The sequence below is a fragment of the Phalaenopsis equestris genome, unplaced genomic scaffold, assembly GCF_001263595.1.
Source record: "Phalaenopsis equestris unplaced genomic scaffold, ASM126359v1 Scaffold000002, whole genome shotgun sequence".
In the NCBI taxonomy this organism is placed as follows: domain Eukaryota; kingdom Viridiplantae; phylum Streptophyta; class Magnoliopsida; order Asparagales; family Orchidaceae; genus Phalaenopsis; species Phalaenopsis equestris.
This window is the reverse complement of record NW_018164444.1, coordinates 4,676,891-4,699,084: the sequence shown is the minus strand read 5'-3', so window position 1 is coordinate 4,699,084 and position 22,194 is coordinate 4,676,891. Positions and strand designations below refer to the sequence as shown.

Below are 22,194 nucleotides of genomic sequence, written 5' to 3'. Positions count from 1 at the left end.
TTATGATACCATAAAGAAAGAATTGCTCAAAATCTAATCTATACATTCATAACATAGACTTAAATAGGGTATTATACATTTTACAAATAAACCCTTAAACTTCTTCAATGTCCTCTCTTTACCAATAGGACCCTAAATAAGATCCAATTATCAACAATGCAGATCCACACCACCTCAATTCAGATATTAAAATCATTGACGAACTCAACTTTCATTTCCTTGATTAAGAAAATTCTATAAAGCAAGTATTATGGGCTTATTTATGTGTTTAGATCTGTTGCTTAGCAAAATGAACATAACTTGAAAAGAAGAGGAGGAAGAATGAGTCATGACTGCCCTATTTTCTGGTTGGATCTCACATGAAGTGGACTAGTCTTTAGGAAAGCAAGAACTCTGATGTCATTACCGATATACTGCTGAATAAGGCAGGGAAGAAGATTATGTGGCAATAGACTCAAGTTCTCATTTCATTCAAGAGTTTCCATTCCATTCCCAAAGTTGTTTACTCATAAGATATGACCTCTAAGGAATACATGATAAGAGAAGAATGTCTAAATAGTCCACAGGGAATGCAAATAGAAGTAATGAGTTTAAAGGGGAAAACGTACTAAAAGATAAAATAGCCATAACTACACTTAAGCAATAGCGGTCAAATTCTTATTGATTTGTATTTCAGAACTCTCCAGCTGATGAGCTCTATGTCGTGCATAAGTTTTATGTATAGGAAGCTCAATTATGATTCAGTGATATATCTTAAGCCCCACATAAAAAGTATCCTAATTCAGGAAAAAATTCATTTGTTTATTCTAATCCCCATTTTTAATAAAAGTGATCTATGCTTATAGACTACTTCTGGAAATTTAAAATTTCTAATGCTTGCTAGGAACGAGCCACTTGCTCAAGAATTGGCATTGTTTTATGCAACAGAATCTTAACATCAACAGTAACTTTATTATATTTCACAACATACAGCACTTACTAGTTCTGTTCAACCCACGACATTTATTTAATTTAACAGCATCAAGTTGGATCAAGAACACTACAATATGGACTGTTAGGTAAAAAACAAGGATAACTGATGAGTGCTACCAATTAAAGTGCAGACGTTTTTTTCTAAGTTGAAGGCAATCATAGGTTTAACTTAAGGCCTTAGCCAAACAATTTTTAAGTATTTCACTCAAATTTTCTCCACTAATCAAAGACTTTACAGAAGAAACCTCCTCTACATCATAGTTAGCCTAAATCCTTGTTTCTCTCTCACTCTAGAAAAGTATACTTCCCGTACACTAAAGTGCCATATAAGGTCCCCTCCAGCCCCATCTCTTATTTGATCCATGTAAAAAAAATAATAAAAAAATATGAAAGATACAGAGCTTTTTATATGATTCCTTAAATAGATATTTCCTGTGTCACTCATTGTTGCAAATACATAAAAAAATCCTGTTAAGTACATTATGTAGCCGAAATAAAAATCATGCAAACTTATTATGCGAGCAGATAAAAAGGCGTGCACGATGCACTTACAAATTAAAAATAATTTCATTTGCACATTCTTGGATTAATGTGCTAAACACTCAAATGAGTTTAAGCATGTTGCTCAAATTAGAAATAAAATAAATTCAAGATTTTCCTTACTCCAGAAAATGTGTAACCATTTTTCAAAACCATACAATCACTTAAAATAAAAACTATTTACAAGCTGAAGCCCTTTTATAAAACAAATTCATCAACATGTCCTATCACACAAGAATATCAAGTAGGCCATCTTGCTCATAAGTGAGAATTTTAAGTCTTATCTTTTGAGATCCATTCTTCCATATTCCTAGGATCAGAGTTGACAAAACTTCCATCTCTTGATGAAGTATCAGGACACCAATTAAAAGTAGGTTCTTTAGTCAAGTAAATTTATAGTTGGATACTCAATAGTAAAATATACAAAAATCATGTCTTACATTCCATTTACATATGGCCTTCAAGTCTTTTATAATGAAAAATTATTCTATAATGAAAAGTAATAGAGTTATTCTTTTCACAAAATATAATAATGAGTTCAACCTATAGACCCGACCCTCTATATTTAACAAGAGAATTTACATAATCCATAATACAATAAATTTTTAAACTAATTAAAACCATATGTAAATCACAAATTCAACTTCTGCATGCAAACAAGTATAACAAATAAAATCCAAAGCTACAAATATAAATCATCCAAATGCTCTGATTATGACTGCATAGATGGAAAATCTCGATAAGAGAAGACAAATTTTAAAATTCCCCCAGATCATCTTACAATTCATTTTGGGTCTACATTCAGATAAAAATACTATTAAAAATTTGAAGTTCAAGACATTTAAGTAAAATATACTGAAGTTTTAAAGCAAATATTTATCCATCCTCAGCAACCATTTCATGAAAATGATAAATTTAAGATGACTGCTACTCACAAAAAGCAAACTTTATATCAAGCGCACACTATAATCATGCTCTAATATCTTAAAAATGTGATGTGTACTTCTGTGTAATTTTGCCACCAAATTATGCTATGAAAAAGAACAGTCAGAACTGGAGCTCTCTAATTAGATGGATCGCCCCAATATGACACCATTAAATTATAATTATAGCCAAAGCCTATAAGTTTCCTAATGGCCCATACTCCCTCATAAATGAATTATCGATGCACTTGATATGGTAAAAAGCTCTATATTAACTAAAAAGTCTACTTGATATTGTCCTCTTGTACCCCAAGTCTATAAAGTCCCTATAGATGAAATAACTTATGACTAATGATGAGAAAATTTTAATAAAACTAAGTCAACTACCTCCTCTAACTAGGTAAACTAGTCAATGAATATCAACATGGATTGCCATTAAATAACAACATTGAGATCTAAGAGAAGACTGCCAAAAAAACATGAGAGCAAATCATGAATCAAGCATTATACAAGGGAGATTGAGACTCCAAAAGCTAAATCATTGGATGAATCAAAATTATAACTTGATGAGTTTTCAATTTTTAAACTTAAGTTAACTAAGTTAGCATTTGAATTTAAATTCAAATTAGGATAAATGTGTAATAATAAATTTAAATTTGCCTATTCATTAAATTAGGTAAGGTTATCTTTTTTGTGGGGTTTATTTTTGATTGAATAACATATCCCATGCTTTAGTTGCCTATAATATGACAAATTCTTGCAATAAAATTCAATTCCAATTCTTCCAAAATCCTTCACTCATCCTCTTTATTAATAGTTGGCCACCGAGCAGGTACAACTTGCATTTATTTTCACCTTCATTGATGCTTACCATCATCAAAATGTCCCCCTCTATCCACTGTCGTCGCAAGACAGATCCACCAAAGATGGCTACAGGCTTGATTTTTTAATTAATTAATTTATTTATTCCAGACTTGGTTTATCTCAACTAGAAGAAAGTCTATTTTTATGAACCCTTCAGGCTTTTTTCTACTCATTAGGGGCTATTTGGGTTACTAAAAAAGAAATACGCTATCACTGAAAAAATAGAAGAGTTTATATTATTGTGTTTGAATTAAAGAAAAATGAAATCAATGCAAAACTCGATTGATGAGAGGTGGCGACGGTGGCAACGGTTGATGATGAGAAGCTGGCGGCGGCAATGGACAGACAGCTAGTGAAGGGCAGCAACAACAAAAATTGCAACAGGAATAGCAGTGATGGTGGTGGGGATGGAGACGACGGTGGGATGTGGTGGCGAACAATGACGGGGTGGTGATGGACAATGACGGTTGGCCGGCTGCGGGCAATGCCACTAGTGATGGTGACTGCAACAAATAGAGAGTGACGGCAGCCTATGTTGGGTAGCTAGAGGTCGGAGGTGGAACAAAGGCGCACATAATATAGTTTATAGTGCATTCAATTTTTGTAAAACACGCTTCGAAGCAAGTTTTACATGTAAAGCGAAGCACATGAAAACCGCTTCACTTCACTGAAGAGCGCTTTGAAGTGCTAAAGCAAATCAACCGGTTTGGATCACAGCTTAGTGAGAGGGAATAAATGGCGATTGAATTAATTTAGTTTGTTTTACGAAGCTTTGTACTTTATTAGTTTATTTATGTTTTAAAATTTAGATTTTATTTTGAACTAAAATAATTTTTTCAATTTTTAAGTTTTTAATTATTGTAGCAGACTATTAGAAATTGTTCGACATTTTAATTTGCAAGTTCACTATTGATGTTTATCTCTAAGTATTGCAACATATTTTTTTCTATTTTATAACAGCTTTTAAGCCATACTTTACATTTTATAATTGCTAATGAAGGTTTTACACGTTAATAGCATTATATAACCTATAAGTGCTTTAGTTAATAAAAGCACTGCTTCGCTCTATGCTTTGAATCAAAAATAAAGTCTTACGCATCGCATTGCACTTTACGATTTGATAACATTGAGTGTATTAGAAAATTGTTCAAATTTAATGAATTTGATTTATTTTATAGCACAAATTCAGTGAACCAAACAACTCCTAGATCAAAAAATGGAATCTTTTTACTACCTATTCCATCGTTATGTTCTTCTCCTTTGCTTCTATGTTTTTTATGCTCAAGCTTATCCATGGCTACTTCTATTGATATGTATAATAATAGAGCAGTCATCTCTTTGAGAGAGGAGCTAATGAGAGCACTTGAACTTTTTATCTAAGATACATCCTCCTCTCTTTGCCTTCCATAAGAAACATCTTCTTACCTGGGAGGCCATGACCGATAACAAGGCTGCCCATTGTCTTCGCAATGAATTCACCCGCCTCAACTTCCCCCACGCCCGTCACAATGTTGTAGACAACGAGCTTCACTCCTCCATCAACACAAAGCTTGAGGTTATTTTTAAGAACCTAAGGAGCTTGCTGAAGCAAGAGTTCTCTTCAATGGTGGATTCGTCGATAGGCGATGTGGACAATAGCAAATCGAAGCTGTCTTCAAAAGGTGAAGTGTCTTCCTCTATATCGACAATGGAGACATCAGATTTTACAAAAGCTCCATCGAATGGATCTTAGAAATTTTTGCGACAAAGTATTCTCTGAATTGATTAGGATTCTGCTCTGTCTCAGCTGTTACTTATGTATTTGTTTCGTTTCATGATTCAACGCCAAAGAGTAACTTCTCTTTTCAGCAAGCAAAATCAGTGGGAGCACTATTACTTCGCCCTTGATTTTCTTTCTACTTCATTAAGAGTAATTAAAGTGGTCACAGAAAACAAAATGGTTTTAGGTGCAAAATCTTGGCCAAACATTTAAGAAGAGAATCCAGAAGTAAGCTCTTCAATAACTAATGACACCAAATTAAATATAATTTATGTAGAGCTGATAGGAGTCAAATGACATGAGGCCCTCTCTACAAATATCACTTAAATTTATGTTCCCTCCCTACAGATATCACTTAAATACCACCTCCCTTATAAAACTAACATTGTATTTACAAAGCATAAATAGCCATTGCACATAAGATACTAGTGCTAAGAACAAAAACAAGAAAATACAAAAAACCCCAAAAAAAAAAGAATATTGAAATACATTTTCCATATCATCATAGTGTAAAATAGGAATATCATTAATAATTCAAAATTTACAATAAACGGATCACCTAAGAAGTCGATTGATGTTCCATCTTCAATAGTGCCCTCTGAAATAGAAGCTCCCAAATCTAGAAGTAACTGCACACTCTCAACATGCCCATTCAAAGCTGCCATATGAAGAGCAGTGATGCCTCCATCCGCCTTTTTGTTGACTACCTCAAGCAGGGGACTACAAACATAATCAATATGTAAAGCTTGCAGTTCCACCAAAACAGGTATCAAGAAGAAAGAATAAAATCAACCTACCCTTCATCAAATTCTACCATGGAATCATCAGTGTTTGACCTCCTCATAATGTTCCAAAAGCTAGGTAAGCTTGGAACGTAATCAACAAGGAGAAGACGAATGCAACGACTGTGACCATTTAGAGCTGCAAAGTGAAGAGCTGTTCCTCCATTGATATAATCTGCTCTGTGAATCTATTTTAAAATGAAAGAAGAACTCAAAGCCATAATTATAACAAATAACAAATAAGGAAAAAGAGATGAGGAGTACTCACATTAGACTTGAAAAACATTAAAATTTGAACAACCTCCCAGTGACCAAATTGACAAGCTTGCATCAAAGCAGTCTGTGAATGACACAAGAAAATGATAAGCTTGAAAATTTAAGCATATATACAGTATGTTCAGAGGCAGAACTAGGTTATGTCTAGGATAGGCAGTTGCCCCCGAGAATTTGGAATTTCTTTATATAATTAGTAAAATTTAATATTTTTTTTTCTTATGTACTATAAACAATTTAGTAATTTTGCCCATATTCTTTTTGCCCAATACTTAAAGAAAATTTAGACATTTGGTGATTTTTTCCACCCTAAAAAATAATGTTATTTCCACCCCTAATTATATCTAGCAAAACCATCATTAAAATAAAATATATGTTTCATATGCAAAGCTTACTGAACATTAAAATGCTAAAATAACCTCATTTCACCACAAAGATTAAGCTTAAAATCTTATGAATTGGTTTAACCAAAACATAAATTGAATTACCATATTTATTAATAAACCTTCCATGATAACAACCAAAAAACAAGAACACCATCAGATAATAAAACAAGTGTCAAGACACGAAATAGTGAAATTATGACCTGCCCCCGGAAGTTCCTCAGGTTAATATCCACACCAGATTCAAGCAACAGCGACACAATCTACACAAGGGGTTCAAGGTTTACTAAAGTCATCAATTCACTTAACTTCCTAGTTGGAACAAAGAAGACAAGAACTTCGAGAAATTTACCTCATGGTGACCCTGAGCAGCAGAATGATGCAGGGGAGAATTCCGTACCCCGAAGGTAGAATACCTAGCAAGCCGAGGATTATATTCCAACAGAGCTTTTGCTTCCAGAAAATCCCCGTCTCTTGCAGCAGACACCAATCTCTCTCCAGACACCGAACACCCAAATGAATTTCCCATGATGCTTAGAAATCTCATGTTCGTCAAACAATCACAAACCTAGCATATATTGAAACTTATCTTCCCTCTCCTGCCCAAAACTTCCTGATTTTCTAACAGCCAATTGCGCCAGAAAGAAAAAAACATGGAGGATCTTTCACAGATTCTTCCTAAACTAATTCAAATTTGAGAAAAGAAACTCAAGGCAAGACAAAGATTCTTCTTTCAGCATACAAAGAACCACTTTCCTGCGGAAGATAACGTAATCTAAATCGCAAAATTGAACAATTTCTCGAGAAATTCAAGAGCTCGGATCCTCCAAGTCGTCGACTTTTTTCGTTCAGCTAAAATTAGATCAAGCTTTCATGATGGCGATGGCCGAGCAGTGGCCGGGCGAGATATATAGTAAACGGTTCTCCTCCGATAAAAAAAGCGCCAGCTTCCAATACCTCACAAAGAAATGCTAAAAAGGAGTCCAGAAGATACACAGGGAAAGAACATAAAGTAGGGGTCAATTTGAAATTTTGGATTGATTGAGAGGATACGGGAAGAAAAAAATAAATAATTGAGAGAGAAAAAGAAAACTTTTTTTTTTCATAATTTAAAATTCTTGTTTAGATGAAATTTTTTTATGATGCAAATCTTTATAAATTGGACGAATTTGTCAAGCTAGAAATAGTGGATATAATTTTATTTTATTCAGTACTTCTAATTTAAATTATTTTTTAGTGGTACTATTCAAATTGTAAGAAAAAAATTATAAAAAAATTACACACACAGTGCCCAATTCTTATGCATGTACATATCTCATACCCAAACTTTAATTTTTACAGCTAAATCCTCTTTAAAAATTGAATTTTGAGTGCGAGATATGTAAATGCATAATAATTAGGTCATATGTATGTAAATTTCCCAAAAAGTTATGGAAGATTTACCTACATATCTCTAAGTTTTGTTTATTTTACATTTTAAAAGTTAAAATGGCGATATTTTTTATGTCATATGAAAGATTTGTATGATATAAATGTAAAAAAGGTGTTAGATATATAAATTCATAAGAATTGAATTGTATCTATGTAAATACCCAAAAAAATATTTATCAAAACACAAAATTTTGCTAAAGGTTGATCCTAGAGAACCACAAAAGATTGAATCTTAATTTAATTCAACTTAACTTGATTGAATTAGTGCTCAAATGAGTCTTATTAATTTTTGTTTTCATTTGTTTGTTTGTTATTATCATTATTATTATTATTTCACAATCGATAGTAAAAGTTTTTTAGCCGTCACTATTTTTTCGAAAAAAAATATTACATCAGGAGTCCCGATGTAATTTCATATGCAGATGGTAGTATTTAGATGTTATTGGTAGTATTGTGGTGTTATTTTACCTAAATAATATCACAATACTACCAATAATATCATCCACACCTAATCCGGATGGTCCTCTAGATGTTATATTTTTTCCTACTTTTAGATCTTAACATTTTTTTGAATATGTTCACATTTTCCAATACTTGATTAATATGTAATAAGATCAGTGGCCCAAAGCCACCATTATTATGGACTAACGTAGATTAGTTAGGAAAGACGTCCCAATAAATTTTGCATAAATTTTGATATTAAGAGTGAGTGTTCACCTTTGATCATTTTTTATCACTTTAGCCATTTGTAGTCAAGTATCAACTAATATTTAAGATATTTCTTAATTGATTTGTATTTATAAATGGATCACTTATTCAGTTCATTTAGCATACTGTAATCTTAAATTCCTCCTTCAAAGCCTATACCTTTTAGTGTACTTTATCGAATTGGATGTTATATTTAGAGATGATATCTTTGGGTAATTGAATACATTTGATTGATAAGCAAAAAGTTAGTTGATTTGTTAAATTTATATGTGAAGTGGGGCCTAGGATAGACCTAATCCAACTGGTCTCAATTGGTGGCATAAACATTTAATTTCCTCCCCATATTTAATGGCATGCTTGTGCACTATAAGTAATCATTGAGTCTCTTGACTCTCTGTTTTTAATGTTTAGAAAGTGTCACTTCGTTTAATTTTTTCAAAAATCATACAGCACTCTACCAAATGGTTCATGATAATTCCTTAATCGTAGATTATTCTTTTAACATTTAATTGTCTTGATGTTCTCAAAATTGGGTGAACATGGATTTTTTGGATTATTCTCATCGAGGTGCTCAATTTTATTATATCATCCTAAATTTTGAGATCATTTGACTCTTCGGTTAATATTTCGAATCTTCCAATTACATTTCAAATGCTTGATTTGAGCTCATTTGGACTTAGATCGAGTAACTTTTAGTATTGTTCGATTCATATCATCGAGATATTCAATTGACTATAAAGTTACTAAAATTAGTACTCGAATGAGCTTGAATTTGCTTTTAAAGATCATAAAAAGAGTTAAGATCCGTGATTGATCAAGTGAATTTTTTTTGCGATATCAATAATAAATTGAAAAAATGTGGGAAAAGTTCAATATGATACTTATTATATCTCAATAAATGTTTGATAAGTTCAATGCATATATTTTTTTCTTCCCTTTAGAATATCTATTCATTAAAGGCTAAATGATAAAGAGGAAAAGTATTACATCGCCAAAGTCCTCTAAGCTTCAATCATTGGATTGCTCAAACATTATGCATGTAATCATCTAAGTAAGAATAAATATTGCACGTGTAGTTACACTAGTTGATAGATATGCCCAATTTATAAAAAAAATACTTAAAAACTATGAAGCGGATCATGCGTCATTTCAAAAGTATACTTAATTATACTCTAAACTTTAGAAGGATAGATGTAAAAACTGCAAGAATGTGATGATTCATATATGGTTACAGACCTTGATAACAATAGATATATTAATAATTTGAATGTGATTATAGTTCTTCATGTGTCCCAACTTTAGTTTATAATCATACAAATCTCGGGGCGATATGATATTACAGACATGACAAGGCATATTAAAGGAACCAACAAATGACTCGGAGGCCCAATTATTCGACTAGAGGTATAAAGGCCAAGAGTAACAAAGACAAACAAACAACTCAAACCCAGGCTATGCAACAAGAAATGAAGTGCAAGGGAATCCAAGATATTCCCCATGATGAAACTAACCCAAGGGAGAACCTAACCCCTCAGGTCCTACAATTCTATTGGAGGCAACTAACAGTCTTCTTAAACATCATCAAGAATCAATAAGATGAGTTTAAGAATCCCTCTGAATCTCTTCGTCTAAGGGTGACTATCTATCAAATTACGTTGATTTGCCCTCTGCTTGATAGTCTAGCTCTGCTTTGCTGACTGGAGCACCTTATCATGGATTGAGGGTCAGTAGCTAGACTTGATCAATAGATTTGATCGAATCAGACGACCGAGTCAATCTTGCTGACCTCTTACCAATAAAAGGCCAGCTAACTGATAATACTCACTAAACTTAGTTAACCTATAATGTCTGCCAAGGGCTCGCCATTCCAGTCAAATGAGTCTTAAAGCAGTCTGGATTTGGGCCCACATATGTAAATACTTGTAATACCATGTACAATCCTCACTAAAGCATGGGCATAAATATAATTTCACATATTATACTCCATTTCTCTATAAATAAAGAATCATTCTATTAATCAAGGGCTTAAATTATTGTTCATTTCTGGTGCATCTCTCTCTCTCTCTCTCATTCCCTCCCTTCTATTTTACACTATATTCCTTGGATGTGATAATGAAAAAAAATGGAGACTAACCCTTCACACTATTTATAGAAAATAGAGCACGAAAATCAAGGGAGTTTAATTATTAAATTAATGATTTGTCATAAATGAATTTTTTTTGCATAAAATTCTTTGTTCTTATCGCATCATGAATTTCAAGAAATAAGATAATCAGGGAAGTAAAAATGTATGTATAAAAAGTGCAACACGAATCTCAAGTAGATATGATGGTACAAACGAGACAAGACATATCAAAGGAGGGTCTGCCAATAGGTGGCTTGTCGATCCAATTATCTGATCAGATGAATCAAAACCAAGACTAACCAAGACAACCAAATAGCTTGAACCCCGAGCAGTTCAACCATAAATGAAGTGCAAGAGGATCCAACCCATTCCCCACGATAAAACCAACCCAAGAGAGAAGTTAACCCCTCAGGGTCCTACAATTCTATCGTAGGCATCCAAAAGCTTCCCAAAAGAACATTAAGACACAACAAGACAAGTCTTAGATATCCTTCAGTACCTCTTCATCTAAGGGAAGGTATCTATTGAATTATAGTGATTTAACCTTTGCCTGATCACCTTGCTCTGCTCTGCTGATCAGAGCTCCTTATCAGAGATCGAGGTTCATCGACCAGACTTGACCAACTGATCGGCTCGACTTAGTCGACTTAGTCAATCTTGTTGACCCCTTGCTAGTAAAGGTCAACCAGCTAAAATCATTAAATCTCGTCGATCGACAATCTCAACCTGACTTGGTCGACCGACATGCCTCACTTGCTTACACAACCTACAATACTCACCGAGCTTAGCCGACCAACAACCCCTACCAAGGGCTTGCCAGTCCAGCCAGCTGAACCTGAGTTGTTAGACTCTGGGCACACATATGTAAGTACCTATAATATCTTGTATAGTCCCCACAAAAGCATGACCATAAAATATAATTTCACATATAGTACCCCCTTTCTATAAATAAGTGATCATTCTATGTATAAAAAAAATATACCCGTCTCTAAAATTATTATTCATTACTGTGCATTTCTCTCTCTTTTGTTTTAGTGTCTATTTCTTAGGTGCAATTCACGACAAATTCAAATTCAACATTATATATATATAACTTTTTCAAAATTAATAATGTCAATTGGAAATAATTCAAAATAGAATACTCTATTTCAACTAAGTGGCAAATACAGTATTTCATGTAAAATTAAACCTTACAGTGTTCTTATTATGTGCAATATTATATTAAACAATAAAAGTGAGACTTGGAACGTCAACGTCCATTCTAAATAATATATTTAATATAAACTAATAATTTTGACCGGTAATTAATAATCTAATAATAAATCCATAAAGATAAATCTTAAGGGTAATCAGGCTTCTGATTTTATTAAAAAACGAGAGAAGAAGCTCTCAAAATTTAAGAAGAAAAAATACAATATTATGCACAAGCTTAAAAAGCTTCTGATTTGACTTGACGAACTTATGAAGATGTTTGATTAAATTTCGATATTAATTTAAAATTTAATATAAATTACAACTTAAAAATAACCTTTAAAATAATTTATTCTCAAATTTCTCAAAAAATATAGCATTTTTTTAAAATATAAATACATTATGAAAGAAAGCAAAACTAAAGTATTAAAAAAATGAAAAAAAAATATTGGGCTGGTAAATTTTATTGTTTCTTTATTCTAGAAATATAGGTGTTAGATATGTAAATATATAGGGATTGAGTGACATGAATGTAAATTTTGGCTCCTAGGTAAATAGGGATGAAGTAGTATGTATGTAAATGCCAGTGGGTATTGCTGTCTATATTCACATGGAAGGAGCTTTTGTCCCACATTGTAAGGTAGCTATATTTATGCTCTATAAATTACAAAAAAAAAGAAAAAAGCTATCTAAGAAATTTAGGGGCATTTAGGTTTGAGGGTGGAATAGAAATTGGAGCATTAAATGAAGTTTATAAAATAATTGTATGATATTATAATAAATTATTTATCCCCTAAAAAATTACTTTAGCTACCATGACTAACAAACGTGCCTAGAGACTGCAGGCCGAGACTGGGCAGGCTAATGGGACAGGAGGGCAAAATTCAATTTTTAGAAGGGACAAATGATAAAATTATTCATATACAAATTCTTATAGTTGCCAGCTTAAAAATGTCCTATGCAATGAATATTATTAAAACTCATAGTTTTGGGCATCATCATGGCCCGCTGACTATGGAAGAACGAGACATTTTGATCTGAACATGGTGTGGGTCGGGTCCGGTCAGATTGGAATAGCTGCTGACGTATTTGTCCAAGCTGTGTCAGGCTCACTCGCAGGCATGGTTGGGCTCCTCTGCTTGAAATCTGGCTTTGATTATGCCGGATTGGATCTAAATGACTCAAAATGAATTAAACAGTAAATTAACTTGCATTTTCGAATCGTAATGCATTTATACAATTGATATTAAATTTTTCATATAACACGCCGGGTCAAATGAGAACATTAGTTCCTACCTTTAAGATTGTGAATTTAGCTCGAAGACTGCTACTTGTTTAATTCAAATTTTGATTTGGATCGAGATCAGATCGAAATAAACGAACAGAGTTATGAGTCAAAATTTTAGATCGAATTTTTTTTTCAGCCGAACACAGCTCGACTTGAAATCAGAACGTTAACAACCTTAGAGATTGTAGGGCTGTTAAGTCCCAGATAGGGCGAAAATTGATCTAAATTTTGGCTTGTATCAAGATCGGCCGAGCTACGATTCAAAATTTTAGATTGAATTTTTTTCAAGCTGACTTCAGCTCTCCTCGAAATCAGATCGTTAAGAACCCTATTTGAGACTCCAAAATTCAATCACGATGGGTTGGGTCAGATTATTTTCAGATGTAGAGAAGGAATATATTAATCAAATTTTAGCAGCAATCTTGCGCTTGTCCATAGCTGTTTAGACTAATCAGTCTTCACCTGAAAGGTCTACAATGTCCTTAGGACTTGCTGATAATGCTGGGCTGGCCCATCCAAGGATAATTTAGTGGGAATCTGTGAATGGCATCTTTAGCAGTTAAACCTATGACAAGTCTTTCTCCAACTCGCAGACGTGTGTGAAATAATGATTTAAAAAAAAGAAAGCTTAGGTCTCATAAATCACGATTTATAACTTAAGGAGTTAGATTTAGAATTATGTGAACTCCAATTTCGATGGAATTACAGTCAATTTGAACTTTTTGATGAAACTAACCCAACAAAATTGAAAGGGAACCAACTCGAACACAAATTTTAGTACATTAAATGGATAACTAATTAATAAGATCACTTAAATGAAAACTCTCAAATACATTCTTACCTTGTGATAAGCTTACTGTGTCTTTATTATTGTATTTTTGTTGTAAACATTTGGGTCGTGGAATTCTCTTGTTTCAATAATTTGTTGTGTTGTTTCTGTCATGCTTATTGAGTAGGTTTCCTTACCTTATCTTATGATGATTAAGTAGGAATTATAGGAATGTTAAGTGTTGTGAAATTACTTTTAATTTTTTGAATGTGATGATTAACTTTCAGATCATCATTTGCTCTTCATTCTAGTCAAGTGAAATGTTAAAATGTGTTGTGAATCATAATGACTCGGAAGGAAGAGCTATGGTAGAACCAACTTGGTTTGTCACGTTGAACTGTGGGGTATAGGTAGATATGCATCATAGGGAGATGCAAATGTTAAAGAAATATTCTTTGATAGGTTCAAAACGAAATTTAAGGAATTAAAGTTAGTTTAACCAATCTTCTTTAAGCAATCGGGAGAGAGTAAAGAACAGTGTTGCTTCTATTTGTCACTAACCATATTTACAATTTGCACTTTACATTTCTTATACTCCATTTACATCATTATAAGGGATGACATCTTTAGAACCTGATATTCATTAGTCCAACACCTACTTAAGTAGGATTTCCCCAAAGGACTAGTTGATGGATAAACCTAAAGTTATAATCAAACTAGCTTACCATCTCTTTAGTTCAATATAAACTCACTTTAGTCCTTAAGTCATTTAATTGAAATAAAACTAACAAATATTAGGTTAATGAAAAATAAGAATCAAACCCCCATTTAGGAGCTAAGGCACCCTTAAGCTACTCTTAAGACCCTTGGATTCTGAAATTCACTTTAAGCCTTAAGAGTCTTCCTAAAACCCTTTGTACCCTCTTTGACTCCCCTTTTAAGCTAGACTGGTTAGGTGAACTTAGTTGACAGAGTTAACTCATAATGACCTTGTGAGACACAACAATCAAACCAAACTTGCTTGATAAAAAAATTGGTTCAAAATAAACTCAAGTCTCTTGCAGGTTATAAAGAACTATATTTGAGCAAACTAGGGCTAGCCTACTTGACCTGATCTATTAGACCACCCAGAGATTTAAATAATTAGACCATCGTCATGTTGAATAGCTTCTTCATCAAAAAAATCATACTGAAAGCAGAAGTTTTTCCATACATCTTGGTCAGTGCCTCCAAGAGATCCACCGTAGTTTATAATTCACAATGTTGAACGCACTGGAGAAGAAAAATCACAATTGGACAAACCCAATGTTGTTCGATCCAACACTTCCATAGGCATAGATTCGAGCTTTCTTGTGATTCCGTATAGTGGCAAAAATAATCTTTTCTAATACAACAAATCATCCCATTGAACTTCTCCACTTTGAACCTTGTTTATTCGACTATTGCTCCCACTTGAAATCAAACCCTTGCTCTGATACCAATTTGATAGAAAATTTCAAAAAAAAAAATTTTCAACTTCACTGAGGCATAGGATCAATTAGAAACTAACCCACATTGCGGAATGACTTGATCGCACAAGATTTGAGAAAATCAAAACAAAATTATGAACATAAGAACAATCAAAGAAACCAGAAAAGCACATGAGAATTTAAGTGAAAAATCCCGAGAATGAGGAAAAGCCAAGGACCCACACCACCAAAGATTCCAGTATGAAATTCATAAAGTTTTTACAAAAAACTCACACAAGTTTCCTCTCTACACAAAGAAAATTATAGAATTTGCTCCACAATCTTCCTTCTCCGATCCGACGGAAAAATCACTCTAAATCACCAAAATACACCTCTTCGACTCTTCTCACATTCAATGGGATTCTTATCGAATAACACAAAGAAAGAAACTCCAAGCCATCTTATGCCGCTCGAAATTAAACATAAAAACCAAATCTCGAACGCTAACTACTCCTGACGCATAGATGCTTGTACTTGGTGCTTATGTGCTAAGCTCTCGGGAGTGTAGCGCCTAAGTTGGCGCTTAAGCACATAAATGAGGGCACATAGGTGCTCCCTTCATTGTCGTGCCAACACAAAGTGGACACATATGGACCAACCCCTCTGGATCAAGCTCTATATGTCGGCACATATGCGTCAACAACCCATCTGCCACCATGCTTCGGCTCGACACTATAACACTGCTGACCACCATTGACCACCGCTCACCGGACACCCTCTGCTTGTCTCCACTGTCGAACCTTACAAAGTAATGACGTACATTGCAACAAAGCGCCATGCGAAGTGACAACAAGCGTTGTGGAGTAATGAAACAATACCATGTCCTCAATACCATGCGACTGCTTCGCACGAACACTATGTACCAAAGTTTTGGTAATAACCTCTAGTAGTAACTACTTCTGATCGTTGTCCAATGAACTTTTTTGCTTACAGACATTGTACTTTGAAGAACTATGTAACTTATTTTCGGTTGTATGACAACGACTTATATTTGTACTCGCAAACTCTTATTGTATCATTCTAATAGGGCTATGCCTAAAAATTTTGGCATCTTCTCTAGCTGCTTCTCTATTACATGTGCATGTATTAGATCTTCATTCAACATTAAGACATTAAATTATCACTTAACGCCTTAAATCTTCCAACAAGCGACAAAAACCTAAATGTATTTTCCTTCCATTCCACCATTCTTCCTCTCTTCTCAGCGTTGTCCCTACTTAAAGAGATCTTTCATACCGTAAGCAACTATATGTTAATTTTATAGTCTTTTTTGGTTAGATCACTAGCAATTATCTCTCCACGGTTCAATCTTTGACTTTGTCAGAGTTACTAAAATATTCTACGTGCTTAATTTACCATTTGCTGTCTGGGAAATGAAGATCTTAAATTCTAGGTATGGGGATGGGAGCCTCAGAGTGGACTCCAAAATCAAATATTAAACTATACATTATTACTATTGTTAGAATTAGCTCGCCATTAATTTTATACAAGTACACCATGCCATTAGCGCTAAGTTCTGTATTAGTATCTAGTCCATTAAGTAAAGTTTTGACCAAGATTAAAGCGTTGGCAAGTTTAAGAGGCATCGGGGTCGCAAATTATCGTGGTAATTATGGTGTAATTATGATATTTCAATTTAGATCGAATTGGATTGATTTCTTCCAAAACAGAAATTTTTTAAAATTATGAGCAATGAAGATGGCCATTTGAATCACGCAAATACCATCTTGATTGAAGAGAATTAGAGTTGTTTTATGTCAATCAAATATACAATAACAAATTTTTATGTTAAATTGAAAACAATACTGCATACATCAAATATCATAATCACACTACTCAAATGTTTAAATGGTTTGGTAGAACCATAACTTACAAGGATAATATATTTCATTAAACTTTATAAATCTCTCTCTCTCTCTCACCCCTTATAATGCAATCATCTCCTTATATAATGCTTATTGGTGATAGATAAATATGCTAGATAGGCTTATAATATCAATATTTGGTAGTTGATAGTTGGTAATGAACTTGAATGGGGTAGGTGTAAAGGAAGTAGATAAAAAATTTATAATGATTTGGTGTACTTGGAGAAAAAAAATTTTAATTTGTTTTTTTAATTTAATAGTTGGTTTAAATACCTATTCTTCATGCATGTTAATTGTGATTTTACAAAGCTTCAATTTTGTAGTGAGTGCAATTGTTTTATTTTGGAGAGTTATAAGATATTTTTCAATCAAGTTGTGTACATGGTGGTATTTGAGTTGCACATAATTTAACTTAAATAAGATGATAACTTTATTTGCCTAGTGAATTATTTTATCATGTATGCCATTAGTGTTAAATTTATATATAGCACATGATATAATTCTGATTTTTAAATAATTATTTAAACATTTTTTTTATGAAATCCATAATTGGCATTATAATTTAATAATTGAATTCAAAGTGAAAACCATAGAATTTTTTTCAAGTGCTTAGCTTATTAATACTCTTTTCCAATAATTTTATATAATTTTTACTTATATATATATATATAGTACATAAAAAACGTAACAACACTGGTCTTAAATATATTTAATGGTTCAGAAAGGAGAAGTACAGTGAAGCCTGACCCACCACGAGAAGATTGTGAGACCCACTGACCAACCAAACGAAACTGTTCGAGCCAAGTTTGTAAAGACAAAATCGTGCACAAGACGGACAAGAAAACGATCGGTTGATCTTAGTCAATCGCTACAACAAAGCCGACTTGATGAGATAGGCTACCTGTAGCAGTCAAAATTTTACTACTAAATGAAGCTTTTGATGCAAGTCAAAAGAACACATTTATCGACACCCTTCTAACTGGATGCATCGTCAATATACAAGACTAGATGCATCGCCAATATATAGGACTGGATCCATTATTTGTTGCCTCTTCTTTGTTGGGCTTGGTCAGCTTGGAATAGTCAACCAGAAAGTCAGTTATGGCTTGAGTCTTGATTACTGTTTGGAGCATGTAGGAGAGATAACTGAAGATCATTTGTACCGCTCAACTCTCTCTAAGAAATCTAACCGGAGATCATTTGTACTGCTCAATAGAAGTGAGATTTGAAGTCACCAATAATCAAGTTGAGCCAAAAATTAGTCGGATAACTAGGTTATACATATAAAATATTGGAAATGCCCTCATACCAACCCCTTTAAAACAAAGACAAAAATGTAATATCATTATTATACCATAACATCTATAAATATGAGATTCGTTTTATGAATATGACAAAATTGATTAGTGTTTATTCATCTCGCACTCTCTCCGTCTCTCTCTCTCTCTCCTCTCCTTATTTTCACTCTAATCCTTGATTGTGATTTATGGACAAATCTTGATTCAACATTGATACATCTCCAATGAATATCCATCATTTGACATGAATTTTGAGGCATGACGTAGATCTCAAATTGGCTTTTTAAGAGATATTCAAACATCGATAAGAACTCATCCAAAACTTTGATTTGAGCAAACATACAGTCAAACTGACCGGCTCGATAAGAAGAACCCACTGTTACAAAAATTAGTCCAATCAGAGTTAAATCAAGCTCAGATCAAGTCATTAGACTACTCTTAGAAGGTTTCCAGACATATTTAGAATTTTAACGAATTTCGAATCTAGCGAGCCTATAATCCAATTGAGCGTCTCGACAAGACAAATCCAACGAGTCTAAGATTGCTCAATTCTGACATCGTTCAGGCACACAAATGTTCATTAAACGACGTATGATTGAAGAAAGCCCTCCAGACCATTCGACCAAAGTGATTCATATTCTTGCATTCATTGCACTCAGAACACTATAAATAAACACACCTATCTTATGCATTCATTGCACCCAAAACACTATAAATAAATGCTCACTTTTCTCATTAGAGAAGGTTGGAGGCTTGAGAGAGAATTTAAAGCTTTGAGAAAGAGCTGAAATCCAACACCACCCCTGTCACCATATATCGTCGTTGATCGCCGTCACTGTCGTTGACACTTGCAGACCGCTGTCGATCATTGCCAACCATCGTTGATCGTCGTCGACCATTGCTGACAGCTGTCTAGCACTATTGTCGTCGTCAACCTCCATCGACCGTCGTCAGCCGCTGACCACCGTTGATCACCACTAACCGGAAGTTGCTAGTCGATGTTGTAACTTGAAAAACCTAGTAAATCTTTTCTATCTGTGGGACAAGGAGTCTTTGTAATCATCAACTTATAGTGAATTTTACATCTCGGTCTTGCCCCATGATTTTTTTCCTTTTACAGGTTTTCCACATAAAAACTTCTGGTGTCATTAATGATTATTTTCTTTTACATATATGTGTGTTTAATTCTCGTGCAACGCTAAGATGATAATTCATTACGCTACCTGTACAAATTTTCTAGCACGCGTCAAACATAAATGCCTGCAAATAACTGCAAAATTTAATTAGAAAAAATATAAATGCGTGCAAATAATGGGTTTATTTTAATAATAAATTGACAATAAAATAATTTCTTAAGAACTCCTAATCGTTTCTGGTATGTAATATGTTTGAATTTGGCTTCAAATCCACATGATATTTGATTGCACTATTTTCAACAGTACAAACGATTTTGTCGTTGGTTCATTCAATTATGACAGTGTTCTGTAGAAGAATTTACAATTACTATTACTATTATTAATTTATTATCATTATTATTATTATTATTATTTATTTTCTTTATTTAATTGAGTACTTAGGGTTAAATTTCCTGGTTTTGGTTACTTTGGTTATTTGGCGTCCACTTGAACCGGCATAAATTGTGAACCTATCAGTGGTGCACAAAAAGTTAACGAACTTCTTGTATGTCAACCCTCCATTATTCATTCACCTTCTATATATTATAAAAACTTGTTTTCAATTATGAACTTTTGGGACCACATGCTATTCCAAAATCAGTTATTCATTTGTTCCCTAAAGTTTTTGGGGGAACCACAAAACTTATGAATATAAAAATTGCAGTTCTTACATTAAATTTTAAGTAGGTCGAAACCACAAAATTGATGCAAAATTAATGATAAAAAGATTGTGAACAACTATAAATGGCTTTCATTGCGGGCGGGATATAAGATTAGGGCAAGACATAGAGGTAAGTGATTTCGGGCGGGATATAAAATTAGTTCTAACGGCCCATAAATGACTTTCATTACGTCGGCTATTAACGCTACTCCTGACAGCTGTTCTCATAACTTTAAAATAAAATGAGTCGGTTAAAACCATACCAAATGACGAGTTCGAAAATAACCGATGAATTATAACCGTCAATTAATATTTGTTTATAACCGACATGCGACTATAACTAAAAAATTTCGAAAAACAAAATATTGTTGATAAGCGATGGTACATGTTGTAGTTTTACCGTTATAAAAAACCAAGATAAAAAATAGTCTCAAAATCATTGAGGATATATCTTTGGATATACTTAATTTTTTCTTTATTTTACACATATTTTTGAATGAAACTGCAATTTAATAGAATGTGTTTTTATGTTTATGATGCATGTATAACATGTAGGAGCATTGGAATGAATTTGGACTAAATCTGAGCAAAACGAAACCAAATAGAGCAAAGGTGCCAATTAAGGTATGGCGCCAAGCACCCACTTTCGGGCGCAAAGGTGTTGCACCTGAACACCTTGGTGCCAAGTTCCAGAGAACCTGACGCCCAGGCACCGCAGATTGGGCGCCTAGGTGTTGCAATTCAGACAGTTACTTTTTGCACGACCCCTGGAATTATTTTATAGGTGTTGACTATTCAGACGGGTAGTTTTGGAAATCTTAGGAGTATGGAAGAAGTTCCAAGTCTTGGAATTCTTCAGGGACAGTAGGTAGGAGTAGGAACTCTTTTTTTAGAGAGATTTGAGAGGGGAATTTGAGAGAATCTATAAGGGGTTTACAACAGTATCTTGTGTAGCACTATGAAAAACATCGCCCAATGGAATTTAATTCTCTTTTCACAGGGCAAAAGCTAAGCATCGTGTGCAATCTTATTTGATTAGTGTTGTAAACACATATATGATTAATTTGCTTGGATTGAATGAAATTTTCTTTGGTGTTTATCATGTGTAGTGAATAGATTTCTTATACTTTTCTCTTGTGATAGATATGTTAGCTTTGTAGGGTTGTGAATGCTTTGAATTGATCTTTATTTTCATGTGATGAATATATCTCTAAACTTAATTTACATGTTGTGTTGGTAATATAACTTGTTAAAATTCGTTGTGACACATTAGGACTCGAAAGAGCAGTGGCAAAACAACATAGAAGATTCACATTGTGTGAATGGCTAAGAAGGATGAGTCATGAGACAATGCAACTTAGGGAGATGTGTATCGATATAATTTGAATTAGAAGTTTCACGGGTGATAGACATAAACAATTACATAAATATGAATCATACTCATTTATGCACTTGAAAGAGGGTAAATGAATATTATGCTTCTGTTGTTACTATCACATTATAAAGTATTAACACCTACAATCTACCTAGGAAATCACAAGAGAGAAGTACCTTTATAAATCTTGAATTTCACTTGTTTAATTGATCTAGGCAAGTTTAACTTAGGCGGTAGAAATATACTTAGGAGTGGTTGTTAAAAAAACCATATTTAGCGATCTTCCAAACTATGAACTGAAAGT

At 33.4% G+C, this 22,194-nt stretch overlaps 1 protein-coding gene across 1 annotated transcript in view; it reads right to left on the bottom strand.

The window, feature by feature from the left end:
• The window catches only part of LOC110039531 (probable E3 ubiquitin-protein ligase XBOS32), a 29,600-nt gene extending 22,119 nt beyond the window's left edge, over positions 1–7,481 (bottom strand). Inside the window, exons 1-5 of the mRNA XM_020744628.1 lie at positions 6,849–7,481; positions 6,700–6,759; positions 6,109–6,180; positions 5,856–6,028; positions 5,618–5,778 (exon numbers count right to left, since the gene is read on the bottom strand). Coding sequence (XP_020600287.1) covers positions 5,618–5,778; positions 5,856–6,028; positions 6,109–6,180; positions 6,700–6,759; positions 6,849–7,043 — 661 coding nt within the window. The 5' untranslated portion in view covers positions 7,044–7,481. The remainder of the gene's footprint in view (positions 1–5,617; positions 5,779–5,855; positions 6,029–6,108; positions 6,181–6,699; positions 6,760–6,848) is intronic.
• Between the last annotated feature and the right edge of the window lie 14,713 nt (positions 7,482–22,194).